The sequence below is a fragment of the Bubalus bubalis genome, chromosome 24, assembly GCF_019923935.1.
Source record: "Bubalus bubalis isolate 160015118507 breed Murrah chromosome 24, NDDB_SH_1, whole genome shotgun sequence".
In the NCBI taxonomy this organism is placed as follows: Eukaryota; Metazoa; Chordata; class Mammalia; order Artiodactyla; family Bovidae; genus Bubalus; species Bubalus bubalis.
This window is the reverse complement of record NC_059180.1, coordinates 5,243,170-5,267,655: the sequence shown is the minus strand read 5'-3', so window position 1 is coordinate 5,267,655 and position 24,486 is coordinate 5,243,170. Positions and strand designations below refer to the sequence as shown.

Genomic DNA, 24,486 nt, shown 5'->3' with positions numbered 1-24,486 from the left:
CGCAAGAGACATGGTGTGATCCCTGGGCTGGGAAGATCCCCTGGAGGAGGGAATGACTATTCACTCCAGTATTCTTGCCTGGAGAATCAGAGGAGCCTGGCGGGCTACAGCCCATGGGGTTCCAAAGAGTGAGACATGACTGAGCGACTAACACATATGAAGGAGGGGAGGAGAGTGCCTGTGTAGGGTCCTGGGGCTCTCAGGTTCCTGGGTCCTCATTTGCCCAGAGCCTGGAGTCTTTCCCATGCCCCATGCCCCATTTGCCCACTGGTTGCTGCCCCGATGCCTGCTCTGCTGAAGGCTCTTCGGAGAGGGGGCTGGGGGCTGAGGTCTGCTTCTCCTCGGCAGGTATGGAGGCAGATGCTGAGTCTGGGGCTCCAGCCGAGCCGGCATGGCTACAACTTGCTGTTGGTGGCAGCTCGGGACTGCGGGCTGGGGGACCCGGCGGTGGCCTCAGCGGTGCTCCTGAGGCCCAGGGAGGAGATAGCCTTGCTCCAGACCCCGGCCGGGGGGCGGCGGACCAGGAGGAGAGCCCAGGTCGGGGCAGACTGCAGCCTGTCAGCCAAGCTGCACGTGGAGGCCCTGGAGAGGCAGCTGTTTCTGGAAACTTCTCAGGCACTTGAGGGGCCTCAGGAGGCCAGAGCCCCCAAGCAGGCCCAGTCTGGGATGGAGACCAAGGCGGAGCCCGACCACCTGGTGGCCCTCACCTCTGTGGCCCCGGAGCCGCCTCCCTGGGGGCTGGAGGCCAACCTCCTGACCCCGGGGGCGGCCCCCTTGGCTGTGGTCTCCTTTGGGACCGTGAGCACCCCTGCCGACAGACTGGCCTTGATGGGGGGCCTGGAGGGCTTCCTCGGCAAGATGGCGGAGCACGGGCTTCGCCCTGACATCAAAACCCTCACGCTGCTGGTGGAGGTGGTGGAGCCGGGGAGCCCCGCAGAGTCCTCGCTGCTTAGCGTGCTGGACGCGCACAGGGTGGAGGCCGACCTGACCTTCTTCAACACGCTGATGAGGAAGAAGAGCAAGCTGGGTGACCTGGAGGGGGCAAAGGTGAGGGGCTCGGGGATAAGGAGGCACAGGGCTCCCTCCTCCTTCCTCTCTGGACTCTCTCCTGCAGGCGTGTCAGTCATTCTCGCCAGAGGTGGGCAGAGTGCCCAGAGCCCCTGTTCCAGGCCTGGGCTTGGGTGACAACTGGGAATCGAGTGGTGGACCAGCCATACTGCCAGCCCTCCCAGGGGGGCCCCCAGTGTTGGGGGCAGACCCCAAACAAGTCCTCGCACCGATGCAGCATTCGGGGACGCGTGGCCTGAGAGGCTGGTGGTTCCTGAGTGTCCCCACCCTTCAGCCCCTGCATCCTCCCCCCGCCAGCCTCAGTGACATCGTCCATTGTCACACTCACTTTGCTTGATGCTGTCCTGAGAGTTTTGCATCATCTGTGTCTTTACTGACCACACCAGGAAGCTCTGCCGCCCGTGGCTTTACCCATTTCACACATGGGGACACCAGGGTCCTCACGGGATTTTGTCCATTCATACGTGTTTCTGTGTGCTGCCCTTTTTGCCAGAAGCTCTGACCTGGGCTCTTACGAGCATCAAAGATGACAGAGCAGCCTCTGCCTTCAGGCCCTCTGTGCCCATCACAGCTTTCTCTCAAGCCCCTCCCCGGACCCGCCCTGACCCAGCCGGCCTGAGCAGGCATCCTCTTCCTCTCCTCCTGCCCGGGGCTCCCTCGGCCTGCACTGCACACACTGTTGTTGGCTTTGTCTCCGGCCTGGACCACAGGACCGCCATCCCGAGGCCCCTGGTGCTCGATCCTCGTCCAAGTCCTGAGCGCAGTGTGGATGGTGGTTGGTCAAGGAGCAGGAGGGGCAGGAACATGGAGGATCCGGAGGAGAGATGGCCTGCTGGGGACCGGCAGGCTGGCAGGCAGGGTGTCCTCGCAGAGCAGCTGAATCCGGGGAGCCGAGCAGTGAGGTGCTGGCAGGACCCCCAGCCTTGAGTGCTGGGCCGAGGCCGGCGCCCAGGGTGGTCAGCAGGGGGAGCCGCGAGGCCTCGGAGAAGAGCCGTGCCCTGGCATCTCCAGCATCCAGCTGCGGGCTTCACCAGAGAAGGCTCTTGCTGGGCTGGTGGGTTACAGTTCACGGTGACGCTGCCTCTGTCCCCACAGGCCCTGCTGCCCGTCCTGGCAAAGAGGGGCATCGTCCCCAACCTGCAGACGTTCTGCAGCCTGGCCATCGGGTGTCGCAGGCCAGAGGACGGCCTGCAGCTGCTCTCGGACATGAGGGTGAGTGGGCCCTGCCCACGCAGGCCCTGGGAGCGAGGGTGGGGGGTGCGGGGGCCTCCCGAACCCCCCAGGCCTCTGTCCTCGGTAAGCCGCAGGGGAGCAGGGTAGGGAGAGAGGGGTCTCGAGCTTCAAGTGAGAAGGGTCTTTAGTCCAGTTTGGGAGAAAGAAGACCCTGGTGAGGGGCTGCAGGCACAGACACTGAGCCAGGGGTGTTCTCACTGAGGTGTGGCCGTGGGGTGAGATTGAGGGGAGCCAACCCTCTAGGGGCATGGAGGCCATGATGGAAGCAGGGAGGGCCAGAATTTTCGGGGGACAGGTGTGCAGTGAACCCCCAGGAGGCATCTCCTGCCCATGGTTTACTGCCTGAGTGTTGATCTCAGAACAACCCTCTGCTCTGTCTCCAAGTTCTTTAGGGCTGAGAGGGCAGGGCCTCCAGCTGCTTGGGATGGAGCGTGTGGAGTGGGGCGTACAGCCTGTTGCTGCTGCGAGGTCCTGCCTGCCCTTCTTGCCCCTGGGGGCTGGTCTGCAGAGCAGGCCTGGGCAGCAGGGTGGCTCCCCAAGTATGATGCCCCACAGGGCCACACTCTCCCAACCACCGCCATCCTCTTGCTGAATGTTGCAGGAGTCCCAGATGAGCCCCAACGCCCACATCTACAGCACCCTCATCAATGCGGCTGTCAAGAAGCTGGACTACGCCTATCTCATTGACATCCTGAAGGACATGAGGCGGAACAGAGTCCCCGTGAATGAAGTGGTCATCCGCCAGCTGGAGTTCGCGGCCCAGTACCCACCCAGCTTTGACCGGGTGAGTGCACCTGGCTCTGACGTGCCCATCATCTCCCTGGCCAGCATCACCCTCACGTCCACCCGACCCCCGTGCTGACCTCCAGGGGTTGGCATCCTCTTGCTTTAAACTGTCCGTGGCTTCCCTTGGGGAGGATCCTACACTCCTCAGACCATAGCTGGCTGGTCCTTGTCCACGTGACTCATCTTCCGTCAGGCCGCTCTCCCCTTGGTGCCCTGTCAATCCCTGGCCCGTGGTCACTTCTAGATAACACCGGCCTCTTCCATGCCTCAGGGTTCTCATCTTCCCAGCAGGCTCCCCTGCTTTTCATGTTCCTGCTTCCTTCTCATCCCGTTGGTCCCAGCTGAGGTGGCTCTTCCTCAGCGGGGCCCTGCTGGCCCCCTCCTTACATCACGGCTCCTCTTCATCCTGTTTCACGGCCCGTACTGACACGTACTCATGTGTGACCCTCATTGTAAGGAGAGTGAACACCCCTAGAGGAGGGGACTGTCTGTCTTGCTCACCAGGGTCCCGGGTCCCTGCCCGTCATCGGGTGCCCAGCACAGACTGTCGTTGAATGAATGGGGATGGCAGGAGGGTGGTAACAGAATGTTCTGTAGCGGCCACTTGTCTCCTTGCTGTTCCAAAGGTGTCAGGCTCTGGGGTTCTGGTTTTGAGGTCTACCGCGTCAGGCTCTGTGGCCTGATGGGTAGGGAGCAAGTCAGCCAGGACACACCAAGCCATGGGGCTGGGGTCAGGGACGGCTGTGCAGGAAGGACACTGAGTGCCACTGAAAAGAAGGCTTAGTAAGAATTAGTGCAACGGCCGTGGAGAGTGTACCGGGCAGAGGGCGGGGCTGGGCATCTTTGACCGTCCAATGGTTTGTTTTATTGATTCCTCAGAGTTCTTTACATACTCCATAGACTAGGCTTTTGTTGGTTCCATATTGCAAGTGTCTTCTAGTCCTTCCATATTGCAAAGTCCTCCATGGAAGACCCACTAGGGGTCTTCTCAGGTTCAACCAAGTCACCAATTACCACAGGCCTAAACCTTATTGTATTCACTCATGATGTGGAGCTTGTGTCTGTTGTCAAATTTTTGCTGCAGGAACTTTCAGGCTCTATCAGATACACACTCACAATTGCTCAACCTTTTGAATCAACTTGTTTATCATCATGTGGTAGCAGTGTTTATTTCATGCATCTTTGTCTTTTTTTCTATGTGCTCCTGTGTCAGCTTTCTCTTGGTATCTACCTGGCACGTCTTGTTTCCTTTTCTCTGTCCCACCTTTCCTGAGACCCTTGCAGCAGTGCAGAGGTGACAGTCGGGAGGGTGGCAGGGCCTGCGCCAAGCAGGAGGTGCTCAGCAGTGGGGGCAGAGCAGTGGCACCCTGCGAGTCTAGCTCTGGGGGGCTGGGGTGCCATCGCTGGCTAGAGGGGCTCAGCAGCACAGACTTAAAGGAAGTCTCTACTCTGTGTTGAGCAGCTTCTCTGCCCTTTTCCTTTTGACTAACTGGAAGCAAGAACAGCTTCCCTGAGGCCTGAGCCACCTGCCGAGGTTTGGGGTCCGCTGTAGGTAGCAGGCAGTGAGTCTCATTGTGGCCCCTCTGAACTCCATGCTTTTCCAATTACAGTACAAAGGGAAAAACACCTACTTGGAGAAGATTGATGGCTTCCGGGCTTATTACAAGCAGTGGCTGAAAGGGATGCCAGCGGAGGAAACCCCCCACCCATGGCAGAAGTTCCAGACGAAACCAAAAGGAGACCAGGACACCATCACTGAGGCTGATATGGACAAAGGCCCTGGGGGCAGGTGAGGAGGAGGTCCTAGGAGACCCCCAGCAGAGCCGGAACAAAGTGCACAGCCTTCATGGGGCTCTGTGGGAACCCCGAGTCCCCTTCACGTGAAAGACACTGAGTGTGCCGGGGCAGCTGCAAGCACGAGGGCAAGTCCAGGGTCAGGGCTCCAGCTCAGGCATCGGCCTGAGGACGACTGCTGGCCCAGGTGCCCAACAAGGTCATGGCAAGCGCCAGAGCAGCAGGGGCCGCCTTGGTCCGTCATCTCAGGCCATGCCCGTCTGAGGGTGACAACGAGGAGGGTGAGTTTGCTCCAGGTCACATAACACGGGTGAGGAGGAGTCGGGATCGAGTCCTAAGGGCGACTAGTCTCCGGGGCCTGGTGCTGTCCCCTGGGTGCCAGACCGCTGGCTCTAAGAAGGGACGCGAAGCCCAAAAGCTTTAGTTTTTTTTATTTCTACAAATCACAGCTGATGAACACCAAAACCTTCCCACAGAGAGACCATGCTCCTAGTCGGGCCTGGGGACCACTCTGAGGAAGAGATGCTCCCAGGAAAGGGTGGCGTGACGGGCAGAGTCCTGCGCGGCCCAGAGTCCGGGGTGGGTGGAGGTCGGGGCCTGATGCTCAGCCAGAGCAGCCCCGGCAGCCACAGTGCGTGCACTCGATGATCCGGCCCTGTGGACAGAGGACCCCTGAGACCCTGTGCCCACATACGGGGGCCCCCCAAGGGAAGCATGGCCACGGGACACCCACTCCCCACGGACCCTGTGGACAGAGGACCCGAGACCCTGTGCCCACATGCAGGAGCCCCCCAGAGGGAGGCATGACCACGGAACACCCACTCCCCTTGGACCCTCCTCAGAAACCCTCCATGATGGTGTGGGATGGGGAAAATTCAGCTCCCTTGTGACGATGAGAACAGCTGCTGTTGACAGTTAAATTTCTATGAGGATTTAACTTCTACAAATTCAATGTACATACTTGCCCCCAAAAAGGAAAAAAAAAATCTCTGATTCCTGTTATTCTGTGAAGCAAGCATGACACACCTGTCAATGAGCTGGAGGCAACTGTGCTACTGCTCTCGGGGCTCAGTGCCAGGGGCCTCACGGTCTCCTCTGGGCTGGGGAACTTTCTAATAGGGGTGTGGGGAGAACAGGGTGTCCTTGAATCTGTATGGCGGCAGGACAGTTGTACCCCGGCCCAGGTGTGTGCTCTAGTGTCCGGCCGAGGGCCTGCCCAGTACAGAAAAGGGGTTTATTCTCCGTTTCCCTCTTTTTTGGAGAAGCAAGACTGGTCTAAGGAAACAGGATCCAGTGGTGAAACTCAACTAAACCTGTTCTGGGCAGCCGACCGTTGGGGCTCCAGCAGCTCAGCTCTGCCCTCCCCCCCCCCCCTCCCCCGACCTGCCCTCTGCTGTTCCGCACGCCCATCCTGAGCTTCCAGAGGACTCGGGGACAGACCTGCCTGCCGAGCTGAAGCCCGTGGGCTAGAGCCGAGGCTCTCCACAGAAGCTAACCAGTGCTGCAGTCTGAAGGGACCGTGAGAAAGAGGGCATCTGGCCTGACCTCACTCACGGGCAGCTGAGGGGCTGCAGTCACAGGCCGCTAACGGCCCAGTGACCCTCCTCTGCGCCTGCTGCCGCTCCCCTTCAGGGGCGCCTGCGCATGGAGCTCACCACTGCACCCCAGCACCGTTCCCTAGCCGCCCCGAGAGTTCTGGCGCAAAATGCAGTGAGGCTCAAGTTAAAGTGTCACTGGGAGCAACAGGAGGCCGGGGAAAAAAGAGGGATGAACCCCTGCTGCCTGGCCCACCCTCTCCTGGCTTAGCCTCCCAGCCACACTGGGGTGGGGGTCATCCCCTGCATTTCCTGTGTGAGGGTAGGAACCAGTAACTTGCCTGGCACGGATCCCTGACCAGAGGGGCTCCCTCCACAGGGAGGGCCAGCAGAACACCCAGCCACAGGACAGAACATAAAGCCCGTTGTGGTCACCACACAGCTAGGGCAGCTAAACTGCTTATGCTAGCACCACACTCGGCTGTCAGACAGGAGGCGCGGTGGCCTTACCACTTCCAGCTTGCTTTTGGGGACCCGGCAGATGCAGTTTGTCCCAAAATTGGTGTCTCGAGTCTGAATGCACCGCAGGCAGCACAGGTTCTCATACCCCTGCTTTTTCCATTTTGCAATCAAGTTTTTATCTGCATAGCCTTCTTTAATACAGTACTCATACAGTTCTGCAAAAAGACGGGGAAAGGCCATCAGACCACAGTGTAACAAAGCTCTCCGGCCCGCAGCCCATCACTGCCCACCCTGAGAAAAAGTGTTAGTCAACACTGGCCCCTGTTCAGTTCTTTGGAAACAGCAAACATCAAGATACTTGCTGAGGTTTCAAGAATTATTTAAATCGGACGCCACTCAAGCCAGAAAGGCCAAGAGAACATTCGGCCAGTTACCTCTGCTTATGGCTTTCCGCTTGTAGAAGAGGTCAAAGATGTAGCGGGTTTTCTGGTGATGGATCCTGAAGATGGGCCACAGAGATTCCACTTTCCTCTTTCCTTCGTGAGGTTCTGTCTCAGCTGTGGAGAAAACACGGGTGTTTGCTTTGTTTTGGAGACTAGGGTTAGTCTGCACAGGATATAGTATTGTAATATCACCGGGGATTTATAACTCAGCTCAACAAACAGGATTCTGTGATCTAAGCCAAAGGCAGGTACGAGGATTCGGCAACACCATGTGTCTGCTGTGGGTGAGAGCATGCTCCGGGTACCCAGTGTACAGCAGTGAACAAGACAGACCACAAAGCCAAGGTCTGGGGAGGAGGAGGCAGACCAGCCCCTGGTGGTGCGGGGCAATGGCCACGGAGAAGAAAGAAACATGGAAGGGGGTGGTGAGTCTAGTGTGGAAAGCCACGTGGCCAGATGGGATGATAGGGAGGTGGCGGTGGGGACCACGGAGCACCTCAGGCCTGGCTGTCCTGGAATTGGAACCTTCCCACGCTTTGGTGGTGGTGTTTAGTTGCTCAGTCATGTCAAACTCTGAGACCGCATAGACTGTAGCCCACTAAGGTCCTCTGTCCATGGGATTCTCTAGGCAAGAATACTGGAGTGGGTTGCCATGGCCTCCTCCAAGAGGATCTTCCTGACCCAGGGGTGGAACCCACATCTCCTGCATTGCAAGCAGATTCTTTACCACTAAGCCACCAGAGAAGCTCCTGTGCTTGGAATCATTTCTTAAGGTTTTAATCACAGCATTTCTCTTTGGACCTGTTTTCACAAGGTTGTGTGAACATTCTTGGATATCATTTTGGACAGGTCCACACACACAGTGGAAGGCAGCCTGCAGTGCGCAATGTGGAGTCCTGCCCCTGGGGAAGGTATGAAGAGGCCAGGGGTAGGGCCCTCGTGGCTCAGGGTAGACTCAGGTTTCTGCCTCTTAGTTAATGCCCCAAATGGCCTATTAACTCCAGAACCTGAGCAACAATTCTTTTAAAGTGCCACTCTTAAAAAGTCTTAAATACATGTTCATTATTCAAGTACTGATTATGCTTGACTTGCAACTACTTTAAAGTACTTGTAAAAGCAAAAAACAAAAAAAGCAAAGTCCTGGTTACAGTCCACAGAAATAGTGCCTATACTTCTCAGTCACACATAAAACCCCCACCACACCCCTCTCTGTTCCTCAGTCCCTACAATCAGGCTCTTTTTGTCTAGGAACTTCTAGGGTAATAGTGGCTATACAAAAACTTGAGTAGTAAGCTAGGAGATATACAAAGAGCTGGGCAGTTGTGCTGAGCTTAGGAAATACCAGGCACCAACTAAAAGAGAAAACAGCAACTTTGCTTTCTAAGATAACTGCCAACTGCTTCAACAAGTGTGAGCTGTTCTATGGAACAGCTCAGGTCAGGAGGCCAGCAGGGCCACTAGCTTTGGTCCTCGGCGGCCTCCGAGTGTGGCTGCAGATCCCAAAGGCAAAACTTGAGTTGAAGGCAACAAACTGGAGGCTGGCAGCCCCTGCTGGCCTGGAGGCAGGCTTTGGTTCCCCCCCAGATGCTTTTTTTTAGGTTTGAATGTTAAATTGGAAGAGTTCACACAGAAAACCTGATTTCTTGCTCATCTTGGGGGGAAAAAAAGCAGCAAATCTGGAAAAGCTGAGGCTGCATCTGACGTGGCAGAAAGGGCCTGGGTGGGGAGCAGCTTCTGCCCACCCCAGAGCTTGCTGCTGTCCCCAACACTGCATCAGCTCTGCCACCACCTGCCAGCCACTCTTTTTCTTTATAGTGGAAGTGAAAGCCACAGGAAACTGGGGCTTAAAACCTGCATATCAAAAATGGGAAAGCCAAGAAGAACTAGATGGTTAAAGAAAAAGAACACTTTTGACAGTAAAGAACATCTTATCTATCTAAATGCTCTCCCTTCAAGAAGTCATCCCTTAAAAAGAGGTTTATTTCCAAGGACTCACAAATTACCTCTTCTATCACAGCAATCTCTTATGTTGAATAAAGATCTGTTTGGAGGAAAAAATCAGCCCCAAATGACCTTGATTATTGCAAGTTCTGGGTAGTTAATAGAAGTTACCTGATATACTCAGCTTCAAAAAAAAGGAAGCAAAGTTAACATCCACTTACTAATTATTGCTGAAGGGATAACTTCAGAATAACAAGGGTTAATTACCAAAAACCTTTAAGAAAAAAAAGATTGCTTTAAAAAGCAATTCAGTAAGTAGTTAACACTGTGACAGGGCCAACAGGAGAAGAGGATGGCGGAGGATGAGATGGTTGGATGGCATCACCGACTCAACGGACATGAATTTGAGCAAACTCCGGGAGATAGTGAAGCCCAGCATGCTGCAGTCCATGGGGTCACAAAGAGTAGGACATGACTTAGGGACTGAACAACAACAGGGCCAACAATGCTTGTGGCTTCAGGTTAAATTTCCCAAAACTGCACACTACACTGATACACAACGTGCAAGATCACGTAACACTTAGGGGGAAGTGAAGACTGTGCATTCTGGACCACTGGTAGATGATGCAAAAATAAAGCAATGATGAAAACAAACCCACAAGAAAAATCCAAATAAAAACATTTCAGAAAATTTGGAGTGAAAAAGAACAGGATTTTCCAAGTAAATATATTTTGTATGATTTTAAATATACTTTCTGGTGAAAGAGGAGAGTGAAAAAGTTGACTTAAAGCTCAACTGTTGATTCAGAAAACTAACATCATGGCATCTGGTCCCATCACTTCATGGGAAATAGATGGGGAAACAGTGGAAACAGTGTCAGACTTTATTTTTCTGGGCTCCAAAATCACTGCAGATGGTGACTGCAGCCATGAAATTAAAAGACGCTTACTCCTTGGAAGAAAAGTTATGACCAACCTGGATAGCATATTCAAAAGGAGAGACATTACTTTGCCAACAAAGGTCCATCTAGTCAAGGCTATGGTTTTTCCTGTGGTCATGTATGGATGTGAGAGTTGGACTGTGAAGAAGGCTGAGCGCCGAAGAATTGATGCTTTTGAACTGTGGTGTTGGAGAAGACTCGAGAGTCCCTTGGACTGCAAGGAGATCCAACCAATCCATTCTAAAGGAGATCAGCCCTGGGTGTTCTTTGGAAGGACTGATGCTAAAGCTGAAACTCCAGTACTTTGGCCACCTCATGCAAAGAGTTGACTCATTGGAAAAGACTGTGATGCTGGGAGGGATTGGGGGCAGGAGGAGAAGGGGACGACAGAGGATGAGATGGCTGGATGGCATCACTGACTCGATGGACGTGAGTCTGAGTGAACTCTGGGAGTTGGTGATGGACGGGGGGCCTGGTGTGCTGCGATTCATGGGATCAAAAAGAGTCAGACATGACTGAGCGATTGAACTGACTGACTGTAAATAATTCTAAGTAGACTATTTGATTTATACTCCCTAAAGGTCTTATATACTCAAAAACATTTTTGAGGACCTTCTTATTTGTATTATCTTACTTTCTGGCACTTATGGTATTCCTATCAGTTAAAAAGCAAACAAAACATGTCAGTGTCAGGCAGCCTCGGTGGTGCAGCTTGTCTCTTCCCATTTATCTTTGGGACACAGCCCACCCAGACAGAAACTCTCCAACTCACCTTCTCTCATTTTTTGATCTAATTCATCCAGTGTTGGCTCAATCAACTCCCACCCATCTGGGGGAGCTTTCCGGCTTCTTTTGACTTTAGGCATTTTTTCCCAGAAGATAGTCTGCAAAAATCTGTGGGGGGAAAAAATTAAAATGAATTGGTTTCTGAGCCTCAGGATCCCCAGAGGACTTCACAAGCCACAACTCTGGTGCACGTTAATATCCGTAAGTCTGTTTCCTCATCTGTGTAACGGAGAGAATCTACTTATGGGGCCATGTGAGGCCTTGATTATATGTAACATACCTGGTATTTAATGTTTGCTTAGTAGGGTTTTGCTATTATACAAAGAATAAGACACACACTGTCACTGAGAAGGTGATATTCTAGCAAGGAAATGCAAAGTGGAAAGGGAATTATAACACAGTGTGAGGGAGGCTGATTGGGAGAGCAAAGATGAGTGTTTAAAAAGGAAAAAGAGTGAAACCAAAGTACCTTAGGGTCTGTTTCCCAAGAGTATAACAGAAAGATCTCAGGTCTCTTCAGTTACAGGCTCGGATTCTTGTCCAGCTATGACTTTGGAGAGGTCACATTCCCTTTATGGTCCTCAATCTTGTCTATAAGATGAGGACAGTGTATTAACTGGATTGCCAAGGTCTCTTTTAAACCCAACAAACATACTATATAAAGGAAGTCATGTAAAGCCCAAAGAAAAGACCAGCCCAGATCTACATAGCAAGTCATTTTTCAAACCGCATGGCATTTCATAGCTAGCAAAAAGAACTCAGGGTGGGACTTCCCTGGTGGTCCAGTTGCTAAGACTCTGAGCTCCCAATGCAGGGGGCCTGGGTCCCATCCCTGGTCAGGGAACTAGTTCCCACATGCCGCAATTAAGAGTTTGCATGCCTCAACGAAGACCCGGTGCAGTCAAATAAATATTTTCAAAATATTTTTAAAAATACACTAAAAGAGAACTCATGTTAATTATCTTTAAGCAGAGCAGACTCCTCCTTTCCCACGCTCATTCAGTTCCTCCCTCCTGATATGTTTACGAAGCCCCGCCCTCTTCGCCCCATCGTGAATTCTCAGCAACAACCTTACAGAAGATCAAACTCAGGGTTGCACAGAGCTGGGAACCGGCAGAGTTTGACTCACCGGGGGCTCCTGACTCCCAAATCTGAGGTCTTTACACTTGTCTCCCCTGCTCTGAAGCTAGAGACGAATGGAATCTGGTCCCTGTCCCAAGGAGCACGGGCTGGGTGGACAAAGACAAGGGAATGACCACTCTGCTAAGACCCACGGAGAGTGGAGGGCCTGGCCCAGCTTGGGAGTCAGTGGAGGCCTCCCATGGGAGGTAACAGTTAAGAAGCAACCTGGTCAGGAAGAACGAGATGTGAGGCGGTGTTAGAAAAGTGGTAGCGCTCGGGAGGGGAGGCGAGCAGAAAGGCGTTCGGAAGAAGCTGAGTGAAGACGCTACAACCGGGTTGTAAAAAGGCTCAGGGAGAGTACGGCATCTGAACCGGGATTACAAGGAAAAGCAATATTTAGACAACAAACGTTCTAGGTGAGGGGGGGAATGCGCGAAAAATAAGGGCGGGGAAGCCTAGAAGCAAGGGAACCCCCAAATTTCCCATGCCCTCCGCGGACCCAGCAAGACGCCGCCTAGTCTCGGGAACTCACTTCGACCTTCGGGTCCAGAGGCCCGAACCTGTCCCAGTTCGGCTGTTCAGATCGCCTTCTGGGCCAACGCAGACGTCCGATCCCTGGCCCCCAGCCGTTACCAAGGTCCTAGAGAAGAGAAGGGAAACACTCACTAGGCCCTCTGTCGCGATGCAACGTCCCTTGTGTCTCCACCGCCTCAGCTTCCCCAAGTATCTCTTCACGGTGAGGTCCTCGCGGAGCCCCGCCCCATGGAGCACGGCGATTGCGTTACCTTAGGTGTCCGCAGCCCTGCCCGTGTAGAATTCCAGCGCCGCTGTCTCCTTTCGTCCGCACTGCCCGGCGGGGTGGGCTAGCAGGCTCCCGCGCCTCCCGCGGCGGGGGTTGGGAGGGGCTCTGTTGCCCAGCAGCGCGCGGCGAGCCTGGGCTCAGGCGGTGCGTGGGCCCGCCCGGCCTCCCTGAGGGCCGCGGTTCTCGCGGCGGCGCGGCGGGGCGGCGCGCTGAGAAGGGCCCGGGTGGCGGGGCGGGGGGGCGGGAAACTGGCTGGGCGGAAGAAGTCGAGCCCGAGAAATTTCCGGTTCCGGTGTCAGCTCGAGGCGCCGCCGCCGCAGCCGCCGGAGCCGCGATGCCTAAAGGAGGTGAGGGGCGGGCGCGTGTCGCCCGCGGGCCTCGAGGAGCGGCCCGAGTCCGGCTCCCGCCGTCCAGTCAGCCCGCGGGCGCCTCAGAGAGCGACTCGGAGGGAGAGCGTCCGCTCCGCCTGAGGGCCTGGGCTGGGCCTCGACGCCCAATTGTCCCGCTGGAGAAACTGAGGACCGTAGTAGTGGCCTCGAGCCGCTCCCTCGGGGGGCTGAGGAGATCTGGAGGCTCTGGGTCCTCGCCCACCCGGATGGCCCATCTAGGGCGCGTTCTCTCGGCCTGGGGGGGTCTGGAGTTTCCTACCCCTTTCAGGCTCGCCGGGGACTGAGTCACCGCGTCCCGCGCCAGAGGCGGGCCCGCCTGCCTCGCGCGTAAAACGTGGGCCTTCTCGGGCTCTGGGCGAGCTAGGCTTGCCTGTTGCGACCTAGCTGGATGCTCTTGAGCCTGGCCGACCTAGCTTTGACTGCCCTTTTCGAGCGGCTAGACGTGGGCCTTTGAGCCAGCCGCATAACCTCCCTGTGTGTTTGCAAGTATAGGGGTATGATTGTATCTACCTCATAATACTGATGCGAGTCTTGAATTAGGCGATCCACGTGGAGGGCGCTGTATGCTGCTAATAGTCGCTAAGTGTCCAGTAAGCATTATCTATTGTTACTCCTCAGACTTTGCCAGTTCCTTGGCCAAGAAAGTAAAGAATCCATGGCGTCCCCGGTACGTTTGTACACCGTCCTCCACCCTCTTCCCCTACACTGTCTAGCCTTATGGCGTTGAACAAGTTGTTTAACTTCTCCCAGCCTGTTTTCCCCATCTGGAACACCTAGCTAATAACCCTTAGCCTGGAGAGTTGGGATCGGGGTCTTACATAGAGCCCTCGCTGTGCCTGACTACTCCTGGCGCAGAAGAGGTGTTCAGTTAATATTGGTCTCTCCTGTGACATGTTGGTTAAGATGTCTCAGCCCACAGGAGGATCTGCTTGGAGTTTTTTCAAACCTAAATGACTTCCTGACTCTGCTCCCAGAGATGCTGGGGTTTTCAGAGCTGAATCTCTTTAAATGTAGTTTTCTAGTGGTTTATTCTGTGGTAGGAAGAGCTTTGTCTCCTCTGTGTCTCTCAGTCTTATGTTCTGCAAAAGGAGGGGTATTAGGGGTACCAACCTGGGTTCGATCCCTGGGTTGAGAAGAGTCCCTAGAGAAGGGAAAAGCTACCCACTCCAGTGTTCTGGCCTGGAGAATTCCATGGACTGTGTAGTACATGGGGTCGCAAAGAGTCAGACACGACTGAGCAACTTTCACTTCTGGTGCCAGAATTCTAAGAGCCCTACTTAATAGGTGCTTTGAGCCAAGGTTGGCGGTTACAATTAGATAATCCTAAATAGGGATACTTGTTTAAATGACTTGGCCTTTTGGCTTGTGAAAGCTTTATGGGCAGATAACATTTACATTTTTTGCTGGTGTTAATTTGCTTGACGAGTAATAACATGAAGATGTAAAAGTGTAAAATTCTCTAAGAGCCAAGGACCAACTCTTGTCTTTGTCATGAAACCTGTGAAACATTTTCAAAGGTGTGGAGAGCTTCTGATAAAAGTTACTGTAGACCAAGTTAAGATCAGTGTCCCATAGCCAGACATGCAGGGTCAGAGCCTGTAGTAGTCAATTTTGAGCTGTTTCTATTCTTTAGACCATTAAGAGGGCAAGAAAAGATGTTGGGGTTTTTGGATGGCAAACTTGATCTCTCACAATAGGACTTTGATGATCCTTGACTGAGACACCCTTGGGAATCCCAGGTAGTCATTAAAAATGGGTGGTGTGGTCTGTAGCAGCCCAATTATGGCTCTGCAGCTGCTGTCTAGGAAATTAGAGGAGGCTAGTATCTCTGCTACTGTCTCTGGAGTTCAGAGCAGCTCTGGCTGCCTCATTATAGATTCTCTGCTCTCAGTGAGAGGGTCATGAGAAACCAGGTGGGCTGCAGCTTCCAGGAGAGGTGAAATGGATCCAGGCCACAGCCACCAGCATCCTCCAGAACCAGCTGAGAAGGTGCCGCCCTGCTATGAAACTGGCTGTTGGCTTTGTGTGTGTGTGCTCAGTTGAGTCCAACTCTTTGCGACCCCATGGACTGTAGCCTGCCAGGCTCCTCTCCATGGAATTTTCCAGGCAAGAATACTGGAGCATGTTGTCATTTCCTCCTCCAGGGGATTTTTATAATCCAGGGATCAAACCTGTGTCTCTTGTGTCTCCTGCATTGGCAGGTGGATTCTTTACCACTGAGCCACCTGGGAAGCCTGTGGCAGGGGTCAGTTTAGTATCTTGGTTCGAGAGAGTCAGGCTATAAAATTGACTGATTCTCTGTGATGAACTTAAATTGCTAGTTACATTTTTAACTCTTAGAAGGTAGTCAGTTTTATTTCCAACTTTACCTTTGTTTGGCAATTGTGTTTCTACTCCGAGCACAGAAAGTTTTCTCATATAGGTTTTAAGTTTTCCCTTTCTACCATCAATACCAGTTAAATAATTATGAAGTAGCTTATATTCCCTGCATCTGTAGTAAATTGTCATTGTGACCAGTAGCTTTGTTTTTTCTTTTCCCCCCACACCAGGTATTATTGGGAGGTGGGTGGGTATGTAATATCTTACAAAAAAACCTGATTGAACTTTTTGGTCAGCCCAATATATATACACACTAGAAGAGTAACAATTATAGCAAACTTATTTTGTAGTGCTCGTCTGATCCAACATCTTCACATACGTTAACAAAGCCATCTTCACAACAATCCTATGTGGTAGGGAAACTGAGACTCAAAGATTAAGTACCTGCCCAAAGTCACAAAACTATTAAGTGGTAGATCTGAGATTTGAACCCAGGGATTGGACCCCAACATTTGTGCTCTTCACCACTCTGCTTTAGCTTTAAGTCTCCTTGTCTGTAAAATGTGACCAGCCGTGATGTGCACCTTAGGTTTAATCTGGGGATCAAATGAGCCCCTGGCTGTGACAGAGCGTTGCAAATAAAGAGCACTGTAGTGACAGCAGGGGTGAGGGCTACCCCTTCTCGTGATTGCATCTGAGTCCGCTGCGTGTGGATGAAGGGACCAGGGGACTTAGCGGGTCCCTCCCTGTGGTGCCCCCCACCCGGATCCCCCCTCAGGCTTGGGTGGTGGGAGCCGCATCCAGCACGCGGTTTGGGGCTGCATCAGGTGATCACATGTCGCCTCTTTTGTCCCTTTGAACAGGTGAGGGGGAGGCACAGGTGGGTGGGCGGTCTTGGTGAGGGGCAAGGGAGGTCGGCAGCCTCTGCTGAGAGCAGCTCAAGCGGGACACAGTCTGAAGTTCAGGGCAATCAAGGGAGCTGCCTTCCTGTTGCCTTCCTAAACTTCCGGTCCTTGTGCAGGGAGAAAGGGAGGCCACAAAGGCCGGGCCCGGCAGTACACGAGCCCTGAGGAGATTGATGCGCAGCTCCAGGCTGAAAAGCAGAAGGCCCGGGTGAGTACGAGACTCTTCGGGCCACTCCAGTGGCCCAGGGTGGCACCCAGAGAGGCCGGGCAAGGACCACCCATCCTCTGGAGGAAGCCAACACCTGGGGTGTGGTTGGAGGGGGCGGGCGGCAGGCCTTTGGTTGACCACTTAGAGCTTTGTTTTCTCAGCAGTGGGTCCCTGCTCCTGTGTTGTGGGGGCTCTCCCTCGCCACTGCCCTGCACATCTGCAGCGCGGGCGCTCTGCACCCACCTTGTGTGATCCGGCCTCCGCCAGCCCTGCTGGGACTTGACACCCTGCCTTCCCTCTCCCGCCACTGGCGAGAGTGCCATCCGTGCTTAGCACCCCCTTCTGCCTGCTCCCCTCACTGGTGCTCCCCACCCTTCCCCCTCCAGTCTAAGCTTAGGAGGTCCCTCTGTCCCTCCATGCTTTTTCCAGCCCACTGTCAGGAAACAGAGCATGTTTCTGTTGTTGGTGTCCGTGACCCTCCCACACCATTAGATCCTCACTTGGATGAGGGCCACAGGGAGCTGTCAGTGCGGATGACTGAAGTGTGACGTGTGAGGAAGAAGCCACGGTCGGGGAGGGTCTGGTGGAGCAGCCTGCGGCTGAGCAGGACCTTGAAGGATGTGTGGGCAGGAGCTAAGGGGTGGAAATGCTTACGGTTTTTGTTAGGGATGTTTCTAGTAGGAAGGCAAGAAAGGTAGAGGGAGGCGGTGCATCAGGGCATCTTTGTGGGCAGTTTGGAGTGACTGACCTGCCCCTGACTGTGGGAGTGGAAAGTGGGGGAGGGAGGAGGCTTGCCTGGGAAAATGAGTACAAACTGGCAGCTGTGTGTGGCAGCAGGGACAGTGGGAGGGAAACCGAGCGGGACTGTGGTTTCCAGCCCCACAGCCAAGTCCTGTGGACTCTGGGAGACAAGCTACGTACCAAGGCGGTCCCAGGCACCTGGGCTGATAAGAGGAGCAGGGCCTTGTATGGCTGTGTGAGGGGTGGGTTCACAACCCCTGGCAAAGGCTTGGGAAAGGCTTCTAGGCTGTGGAGCCAAGTGAACAGGCTCCCTGTGACCCAGGTCCCCCACGGGGGCCAGCGTAGCAGAGTAGGACTCTTATCATACTTGGTCCCAGCCTTCTGGGGGCTTAATTTCTCAAGGTTCACAATCTGGGGCAGGAGGGATGGGAGGATCATGGTCTTGGGAGTTTGGTTTGCATCTTTTGATTCCTCAGATTGCCCATTTCTGAAACAGGAAGAAGAGGAACAAGGAGAAGAAGGTGGAGATGGGGCTGCAGGTGACCCAAAAAAAGAGAAGAAATCCCTAGATTCAGATGAGAGCGAGGATGAAGAAGATGATTACCAGGTACTGAGTCTGATGGGGACCTGGGTCCTGGACTCATCCATTCAGCAAATGTTCATCAGTGGTTTCCCAGTCCCCGTGGTACATGCAGACAGAGTCTTTACACTTAAGGGTTTGCATTGAAATAAGATAGAGACAATAAGGAAGTCCGAGAACAGTATAATTTCAGGTAGCCAGAAATATCATGAATAAGATGACCCATGATTGAGGAGTGGTGCCTGGTGAGAAGGTGACTTTTAAACTGAGATCTGAAAAACAAGGTGGAGCCAGTCACATGAAAATTGTTTTGCTGAGTCGTTGAGGCAGCCAGGTTAGCAAGTGCAGTCTGGGGGTCGGAACAACCTAGGCAGGTCCAGGGAACAGAGAGGCTACTGGGGCTGTGACTTGGTGGGTAAGAAGTGGAGTTAGGAATGGAGGAGGAGCGGTTGGCAAGGCAGCACGTGTGCGGTTGTGAAGGGGTTTTGGCTTAATCGTAGCAGGTAGTGGGCAGCTGGTAAAGTGGGATGTGGGCGAGAGAGCACCAGTGCGTGCGTGCTTAGTCACTGTAGTCATGTGTGCCTCTCTTGTGACCCTGTGGACTGCAGCCTGCCAGGCTCCTCAGTCCATGGGATTCTCCAGGCAAGAATACGGGCCAGATTTGCTTGTATCTGCACAGTGAGTTGTACAGTGTTGAGTGTAGAAGCTGAGAGCTGGTAGCAGGTATCCAGACAAGAAATTGTAACTTGACTTAAGGGGTTGGCAATCAGATCAGATCAGATCGGTCGCTCAGTCGTGTCCGACTCTTTGCGACCCCATGAATCGCAGCACGCCAGGCCTCCCTGTCCATCACCAACTCCCAGAGTTCACTCAGACTCACGTCCATCGAGTCAGTGATGCCATCCAGCCATCTCATCCTCTGTCGTCCCCTTCTCCTCCTGCCCCCAATCCCTCCCAGCATCAGAGTCTTTTCCAATGAGTCAACTCTTTGCATGAGGTGGCCAAAGTACTGGAGTTTCAGCTTTAGCATCATTCCTTCCAAAGAAATCCCAGGGCTGATCTCCTTCAGGATGGACTGGTTGGATCTCCTTGCAGTCCAAGGGACTCTCAAGAGTCTTCTCCAACACCACAGTTCAAAAGCATCAATTCTTCGGCGCTCAGCCTTCTTCACAGTCCAACTCTCACATCCATACATGACCACAGGAAAAACCATAGCCTTGACTAGACGAACCTTTGTTGGCAAAGTAATGTCTCTGCTTTTGAATATGCTGTCTAGGTTGGTCATAACTTTCCTTCCAAGGAGTAAGCGTCTTTTAATTTCATGGCTGCAGTCACCATCTGTAGTGATTTTGGAGCCCAGAAAAATAAAGTCTGACACTGTTTCCACTGTTTCCCCATCTATTTCCCATGAAGTGATGGGACTGGATGCCATGATCTTCGTTTTCTGAATGTTGAGCTTTAAGCCAACTTTTTCACTCTCCACTTTCACTTTCATCAAGAGGCTTTTGAGTTCCTCTTCACTTTCTGCCATAAGGGTGGTGTCATCTGCATATCTGAGGTTATTGATATTTCTCCCGGCAATCTTGATTCCAACTTGTGTTTCTCCCAGTCCAGCGTTTCTCATGATGTACTCTGCATATAAGTTAAATAAACAGGGTGACAGTATACAGCTTTGACGAACTCCTTTTCCTATTTGGAACCAGTCTGTTGTTCCATGTCCAGTTCTAACTGTTGCTTCCTGACCTGCATACACATTTCTCAAGAGGCAGATCAGGTGGTCTGGTAGTCCCATCTCTTTCAGAATTTTCCACAGTTTATTGTGATCCACACAGTCAAAGGCTTTGGCATAGTCAATAAAGCAGAAATAGATGTTTTTCTGGAACTCTCTTGCTTTTTCCATGATCCAGCGGATGTTGGCAATTTGATCTCTGGTTCCTCTGCCTTTTCTAAAACCAGCTTGAACATCAGGAAGTTCACAGTTCACATATTGCTGAAGCCTAGCAGTGGAGAAAAGTGGGCAGATTCAAGCTGTGTTTTAAAGATGAACTCGTTGGGATTTGTCCGGGATTGGGGTGGTGGGACTAAGGGGAAAGAGAAACAAGGCCTTGCTCGGGCTTGTGGGGAGGAATGGGCTGAGTCTGCAGTTCTGTTTTAGATGAGTTAAACTTGGGATGTCAGGTATCTAGGTGAGGTATGTCCACGTACCGGTTGGGTAGAGGTACCTGGAGCTCCTGTGCAGTGCTGTGATGAACAGGTGTTTGGAAGCTCTCTCCCTGGTCTCTTAAAGAGAACAGCTGGGTTGACAGGGCCTGAAACTTTGATCAAACCTGTTGCATCAAGCACTTGTGCTCTCATTACTTTCTACTCTTTCCCTGGGCAGCTGGGAGGTGCAAGCTGCAGGTCCGCCTCCCCAAACCTGCAGACGTTGAGCTCATTCCCAGGTCCCACTTCCCCGCAAGCAACTGCTCTGGGGACCCAGCATGGCTAGCAGCCAGGCGTGAGGTTCCATGGAAACGGCTTTCAGAGGCTGAGCTCGAAGTGAGGGAGTACCTCTGTGCTGAGAGCTTGTGAATTGGGCTCGGGTTCACATCTCCTGTCTACTTCTTGGTTGATGTCAGGCATTTTATTGTGTCTCTGCTCTGCTGCCTGTGAAACTAGGGTGACAGTCCCTGGTGGCCTGGACACGGCACAGGCTGGACTTGGTCATCCGCACTCCCGCTGCATCTCCTGGGCTGGTGCACACACGCCTGAGCGCTGTTCCCACCGTGACCGTGTGACCTGACCGTGTGATCCGAGCGTCACACAGCCTGGGGAGGAGCAGTTTGTTCTAGTCCAGGCAGGCTGTGGAGATGGGGGTGGCCCTCAGGCACTGCAGGACCAAGCTTCTCCAATGTCCGGCTTCTTGTCCTATCTTAGCAAAAGCGCAAAGGCGTGGAAGGGCTCATCGACATTGAGAACCCCAACCGGGTGGCACAGACAACCAAAAAAGTCACACAGCTGGACCTGGACGGGCCCAAGGAACTGTCACGGAGAGAGAGGTAACTGCTGCTTCTGAGCCTCGTGGCTTCGGCTGGGGGCTGAGGCCCCAGCTCCTCTGCCCTCACTTCTGGGCCCTGAGGTCTCCAGTGGCCGGGTGGGGGCTCCAGTTATGGTGTTTATTTCTATATGATCTCATTCCCCAAAAGCCCTTTAGAAGTTTCTCAGGAACAAAAAAAAAAGGGTTTTTTTCACCAGTGGAAACATAGGGAAAATGCAACAGCAGATTCAGACCTGAGCGTTACACTTGAGTTAATCCCTGGGGATGTGGACAGTCATGCTACAGCCCCTCCCTCAGGACACTCTCCTCCAGGGTCACCTCCCTTATCTAGCCTGATTAGACCCTCCTGACGTGCGTCCGTCCCTGATGTCATGGCTGTGGGGTTGGGGGCCTGTGCTGATGGGCAGTGTGGGGAGACCCACCAGTTGCCCAGTCCTCTCTCGTCTCAGATGAAAACGAGGCTTGAGAGAGCTCCCTGTGGGCGGAGTGAGGCTCGCACCTGAGGGCTAAAGTGCCCTGCACACGGCTCGTCTCTGTTTTCATGCTTACCTGGTGATGTCTGGGGCCTCTCAGGAGGTTGTGGGCCACTAGGAAAAGCCACCGTGATTTCTCTCCTGATTGTGCTCTTTGATTTAAATCCACCTTGCTGTGCTGACCCCATGAGAGCTGAATAGGGTCTCTGTAAACCCCACGGGGAAGGCCCACCAGCTTGGGGTGTGACTGAAGGCTGCCCAAGACCCTCCCCCTCCAACTGCCTTCTCACCACTGAGGACCGCCCACCCCCCAAGGTAGCAGAGTGACAGACGGCCTTTACTAACTTGCTTGTGAGTGTCCGTCAGGGAGGGGCTACTTGGCTACAGCCCCTCCTCCACTTGGGCCCCGGCCCCAGTGTTTGGCCTTGATTCTGGATCCCGCCTCTGGCTCAGCTGACTGGTGGGGAAGATGTCCCCTGTGACACCCCTTTACCCAAACAGAGAAGAAATTGAGAAGCAGAAAGCAAAAGAGCGTTACATGAAGATGCATTTAGCGGGGAAGACAGAGCAAGCCAAGGCCGACCTTGCCCGGCTGGCAATCATCCGAAAACAGCGGGAAGAGGCTGCCAGGAAGAAAGAAGAAGAGAGGAAAGGTAAGTCTGAGCCACTGGTGTGGCAGCCTGACCCTGGCTCTGGATGGAGTGAAGCCCTGTACTTCGATGTCTTGCTGTGAGGTGGGTTTGGGCCAGATTGCTCAGGAGGCTGTGTGTGTGTGTGTGTTGCTCGGAAGGGGTGTGGGTGTGTGTGTGTTGCTCGGGAGGGGTGTGTGTTGCTTGTGAGGGGGTGTGTGTGTGTGTGTGTGTCTGTCAGATAGAGGTGGGCGTTCCTGCCTGCCACCTCCCAGGATTCTGGAAGGGTCCAGCAGCAGGAGAATTGAATCTCAGCAGAGCAATGTCCACAGCATTTGAGGGAGGCCTCAGAATGCACCTACTTTGGAGGCTAGAAGGTTCCACTAAGTCTCTGGTGCTTTGTATAGCCAGGAGACCTGCTTGGCATCACCATTTTATGTCTCAGGGGCTTGGGAGGGTGTGGTGGGCTGGGCTTCCCAGATGAAATCTGGCCCAGGTGTCCCTGTTCCCCATGCCTTCCTTCCAGTGGGGCTGAAGGTGGTAGGGTTCTTCCAGGCCAGGTTGGCTGTGAGGAATTGGTCTGGTTTAAAGGAGTGTTTGTCTCAGGACCTTCTGGCCTTGTGCACTCCTTTCTCCATCTGGGGGGGAGCCATGAGTATTGGGAATCTTGCTGTCCTGCATTCTAGAGGCCTAGAGATGCCCTGGAGAAGGCAATGGCACCCCACTCCAGTACTCTTGCCTGGAAAATCCCATGGACGGAGGAGCCTGGTAGGCTGTAGTCCATGGGGTCGCCAAGAGTCGACACGACTGAGCGACTTCCCTTTCACTTTTCACTTTCATGCATTGGGGAAGGAAATGGCAACCCACTCCTGTGCTTTTGCCTGGAGAATCCCAGGGATGGGGGAGCCTGGTGGGCTGCCGTCTATGAGGTTGCACAGAGTTGGACACGACTGAAGCGACTTAGCAGTAGCAGTAGCAGAGATGCCCCAGGGCATTATCACCACGTTGGAGATACCAGGTGATCTCAGCTGCCTATCAGTAGCTTGTTTCACAAACCCCAAGCAGGAAAGGGCTGTGTGTGTGTGACTGCTTGAATGTTGCTGATTTCAGACTTCAGAAGCCACAGGGAGAGGTTGGAATTACAGAGTTCTCCTGGGAGCAGACTAAGAAGAGTTTCTATTTGCCCAGTAGATTGCATGTTGGTGGGCCTTTGTGGAGGGGGGTAACCACCCAAACTCAGCAAGAATGTCTGGACACGTGGGTCCAGTGGCTTCCATGGGAGGGCGTCAGGCAGGGCCCTTCTTGGGTCTCTTCCTCATCTGCCAGCTGAGCCAGTTGCACAGACTGTTGTCTGAGGCCTCCTGAATCTACATTTCGCTGATTCTGGGGTGTGCGGGGCTGTGTGTATGGAGGGGTGGTTTCGTCTGGTTGTGACTCTCTCTCTCCCTGTTTCTCAGCAAAAGATGATGCGACCTTGTCAGGAAAACGAATGCAGTCTCTCTCCCTGAACAAGTAGAACCTGTGCGAGGAGAGACCAGGGAACTGGGCCGTGCTGCCAGGACCTCTGCTGCATCTCACCCGCCCTGTGCCCTGGCGCCGCTGCAGCAGCCCCTCGTGGCGAGGAGCCCCCCACGGCCTGGGACCTCCTCTTCATCTTGGCACGGAAATCGTTTGGGGGATGGTGGGTGGGGGGCTGGGGGAGGGGCAGCTGCTATCTTTGAGACAGAAAGATGCAGGACAGCATTTCATATGTAACCATTCAAATGTTTTGGCTGTTTTTAGAATTCAGAACCCTTGTTGGGGGGTACCTGGGAGGTAGGTTAAGAAGAGCTTCCGTTTGTTTGGTAGATTGTGAGGCAGGGGGCAGCTGGGGCTGCAGTAGGGGCTGACAAGTTTGTGATGGCCTGTCTGCCCACCCCCCCACCCCACCCCCCCCGGTCTGTGTTCCCTGGGTGCTCACTCAGAGAGGCTGGCAGCTGGCAGCCCGTGCCCATGGGTCCCTGAGGATCACGGCTCATCCCAGCCAGTCCCCTCTGACGGACGCTTCCCCTGCCCCTCCCACCCCACTCCCTGCCCCCTACTCTGGCCAGGCCCTGGCCTGTTTGTCACCTTGCCCACAGATCACTTCGAGAAACCTGTTTACTGTGCAGCACCCAGGCATAACACGCTCCACAAATCCAACTTGTATATTTGGCAAATTAAACTTGACATTATCGTAATCCTGGTTCTGTGGTCGCTCTTGGGGGCCCCCATGCCTGAGCTGTTTTCACCCAGCAGGACCCAGTGTCCCTC

At 53.8% G+C, this 24,486-nt stretch overlaps 3 protein-coding genes across 12 annotated transcripts in view; 2 read left to right on the top strand and 1 right to left on the bottom strand.

Annotated features, from left to right (window-relative positions):
- PTCD1 (pentatricopeptide repeat domain 1) overlaps positions 1 to 5,883 on the top strand; it is an 11,903-nt gene extending 6,020 nt beyond the window's left edge. For all 3 annotated transcript variants that reach the window (XM_006041342.4, XM_044936053.2, XM_006041343.4), the window contains exons 6-9: positions 349 to 1,047; positions 2,164 to 2,280; positions 2,903 to 3,085; positions 4,698 to 5,883. In XM_006041342.4, the coding sequence (XP_006041404.3) occupies positions 349 to 1,047; positions 2,164 to 2,280; positions 2,903 to 3,085; positions 4,698 to 4,880 (1,182 nt within the window). In that variant the 3' untranslated portion in view covers positions 4,881 to 5,883. The remainder of the gene's footprint in view (positions 1 to 348; positions 1,048 to 2,163; positions 2,281 to 2,902; positions 3,086 to 4,697) is intronic.
- On the bottom strand, positions 5,296 to 13,119 carry BUD31 (BUD31 homolog). 8 transcript variants are annotated; one of them, XM_044936054.2, is made up of 8 exons: positions 12,897 to 12,913; positions 12,644 to 12,751; positions 12,119 to 12,218; positions 11,459 to 11,580; positions 10,976 to 11,097; positions 7,313 to 7,435; positions 6,927 to 7,093; positions 5,296 to 5,536 (listed from the first exon to the last, which is right to left on the bottom strand). In XM_044936054.2, the coding sequence occupies exons 5-8, from the start codon at positions 11,067 to 11,069 to the stop codon at positions 5,486 to 5,488; spliced, it is 435 nt and encodes a 144-aa protein (XP_044791989.1). In that variant the 5' UTR covers positions 11,070 to 11,097; positions 11,459 to 11,580; positions 12,119 to 12,218; positions 12,644 to 12,751; positions 12,897 to 12,913; the 3' UTR covers positions 5,296 to 5,485. The 8 variants fall into 8 exon arrangements, with proteins under 8 accessions (XP_044791989.1, XP_044791991.1, XP_006041401.1 ...); XM_044936056.2 differs by lacking the exon at positions 12,119 to 12,218 and having other exon boundaries at positions 12,897 to 12,915; XM_006041339.3 differs by lacking the exons at positions 12,644 to 12,751; positions 12,897 to 12,913 and adding an exon at positions 12,778 to 12,893.
- Positions 13,119 to 24,413, top strand: PDAP1 (PDGFA associated protein 1). Its single transcript, XM_006041344.3, has 6 exons — positions 13,119 to 13,260; positions 16,643 to 16,734; positions 17,972 to 18,082; positions 20,972 to 21,093; positions 22,067 to 22,218; positions 23,652 to 24,413. Exons 1-6 carry the CDS (start codon positions 13,248 to 13,250, stop codon positions 23,708 to 23,710), a joined length of 549 nt encoding a protein of 182 aa, XP_006041406.1. The 5' UTR covers positions 13,119 to 13,247; the 3' UTR covers positions 23,711 to 24,413.
- Positions 24,414 to 24,486: the final 73 nt, after the last annotated feature.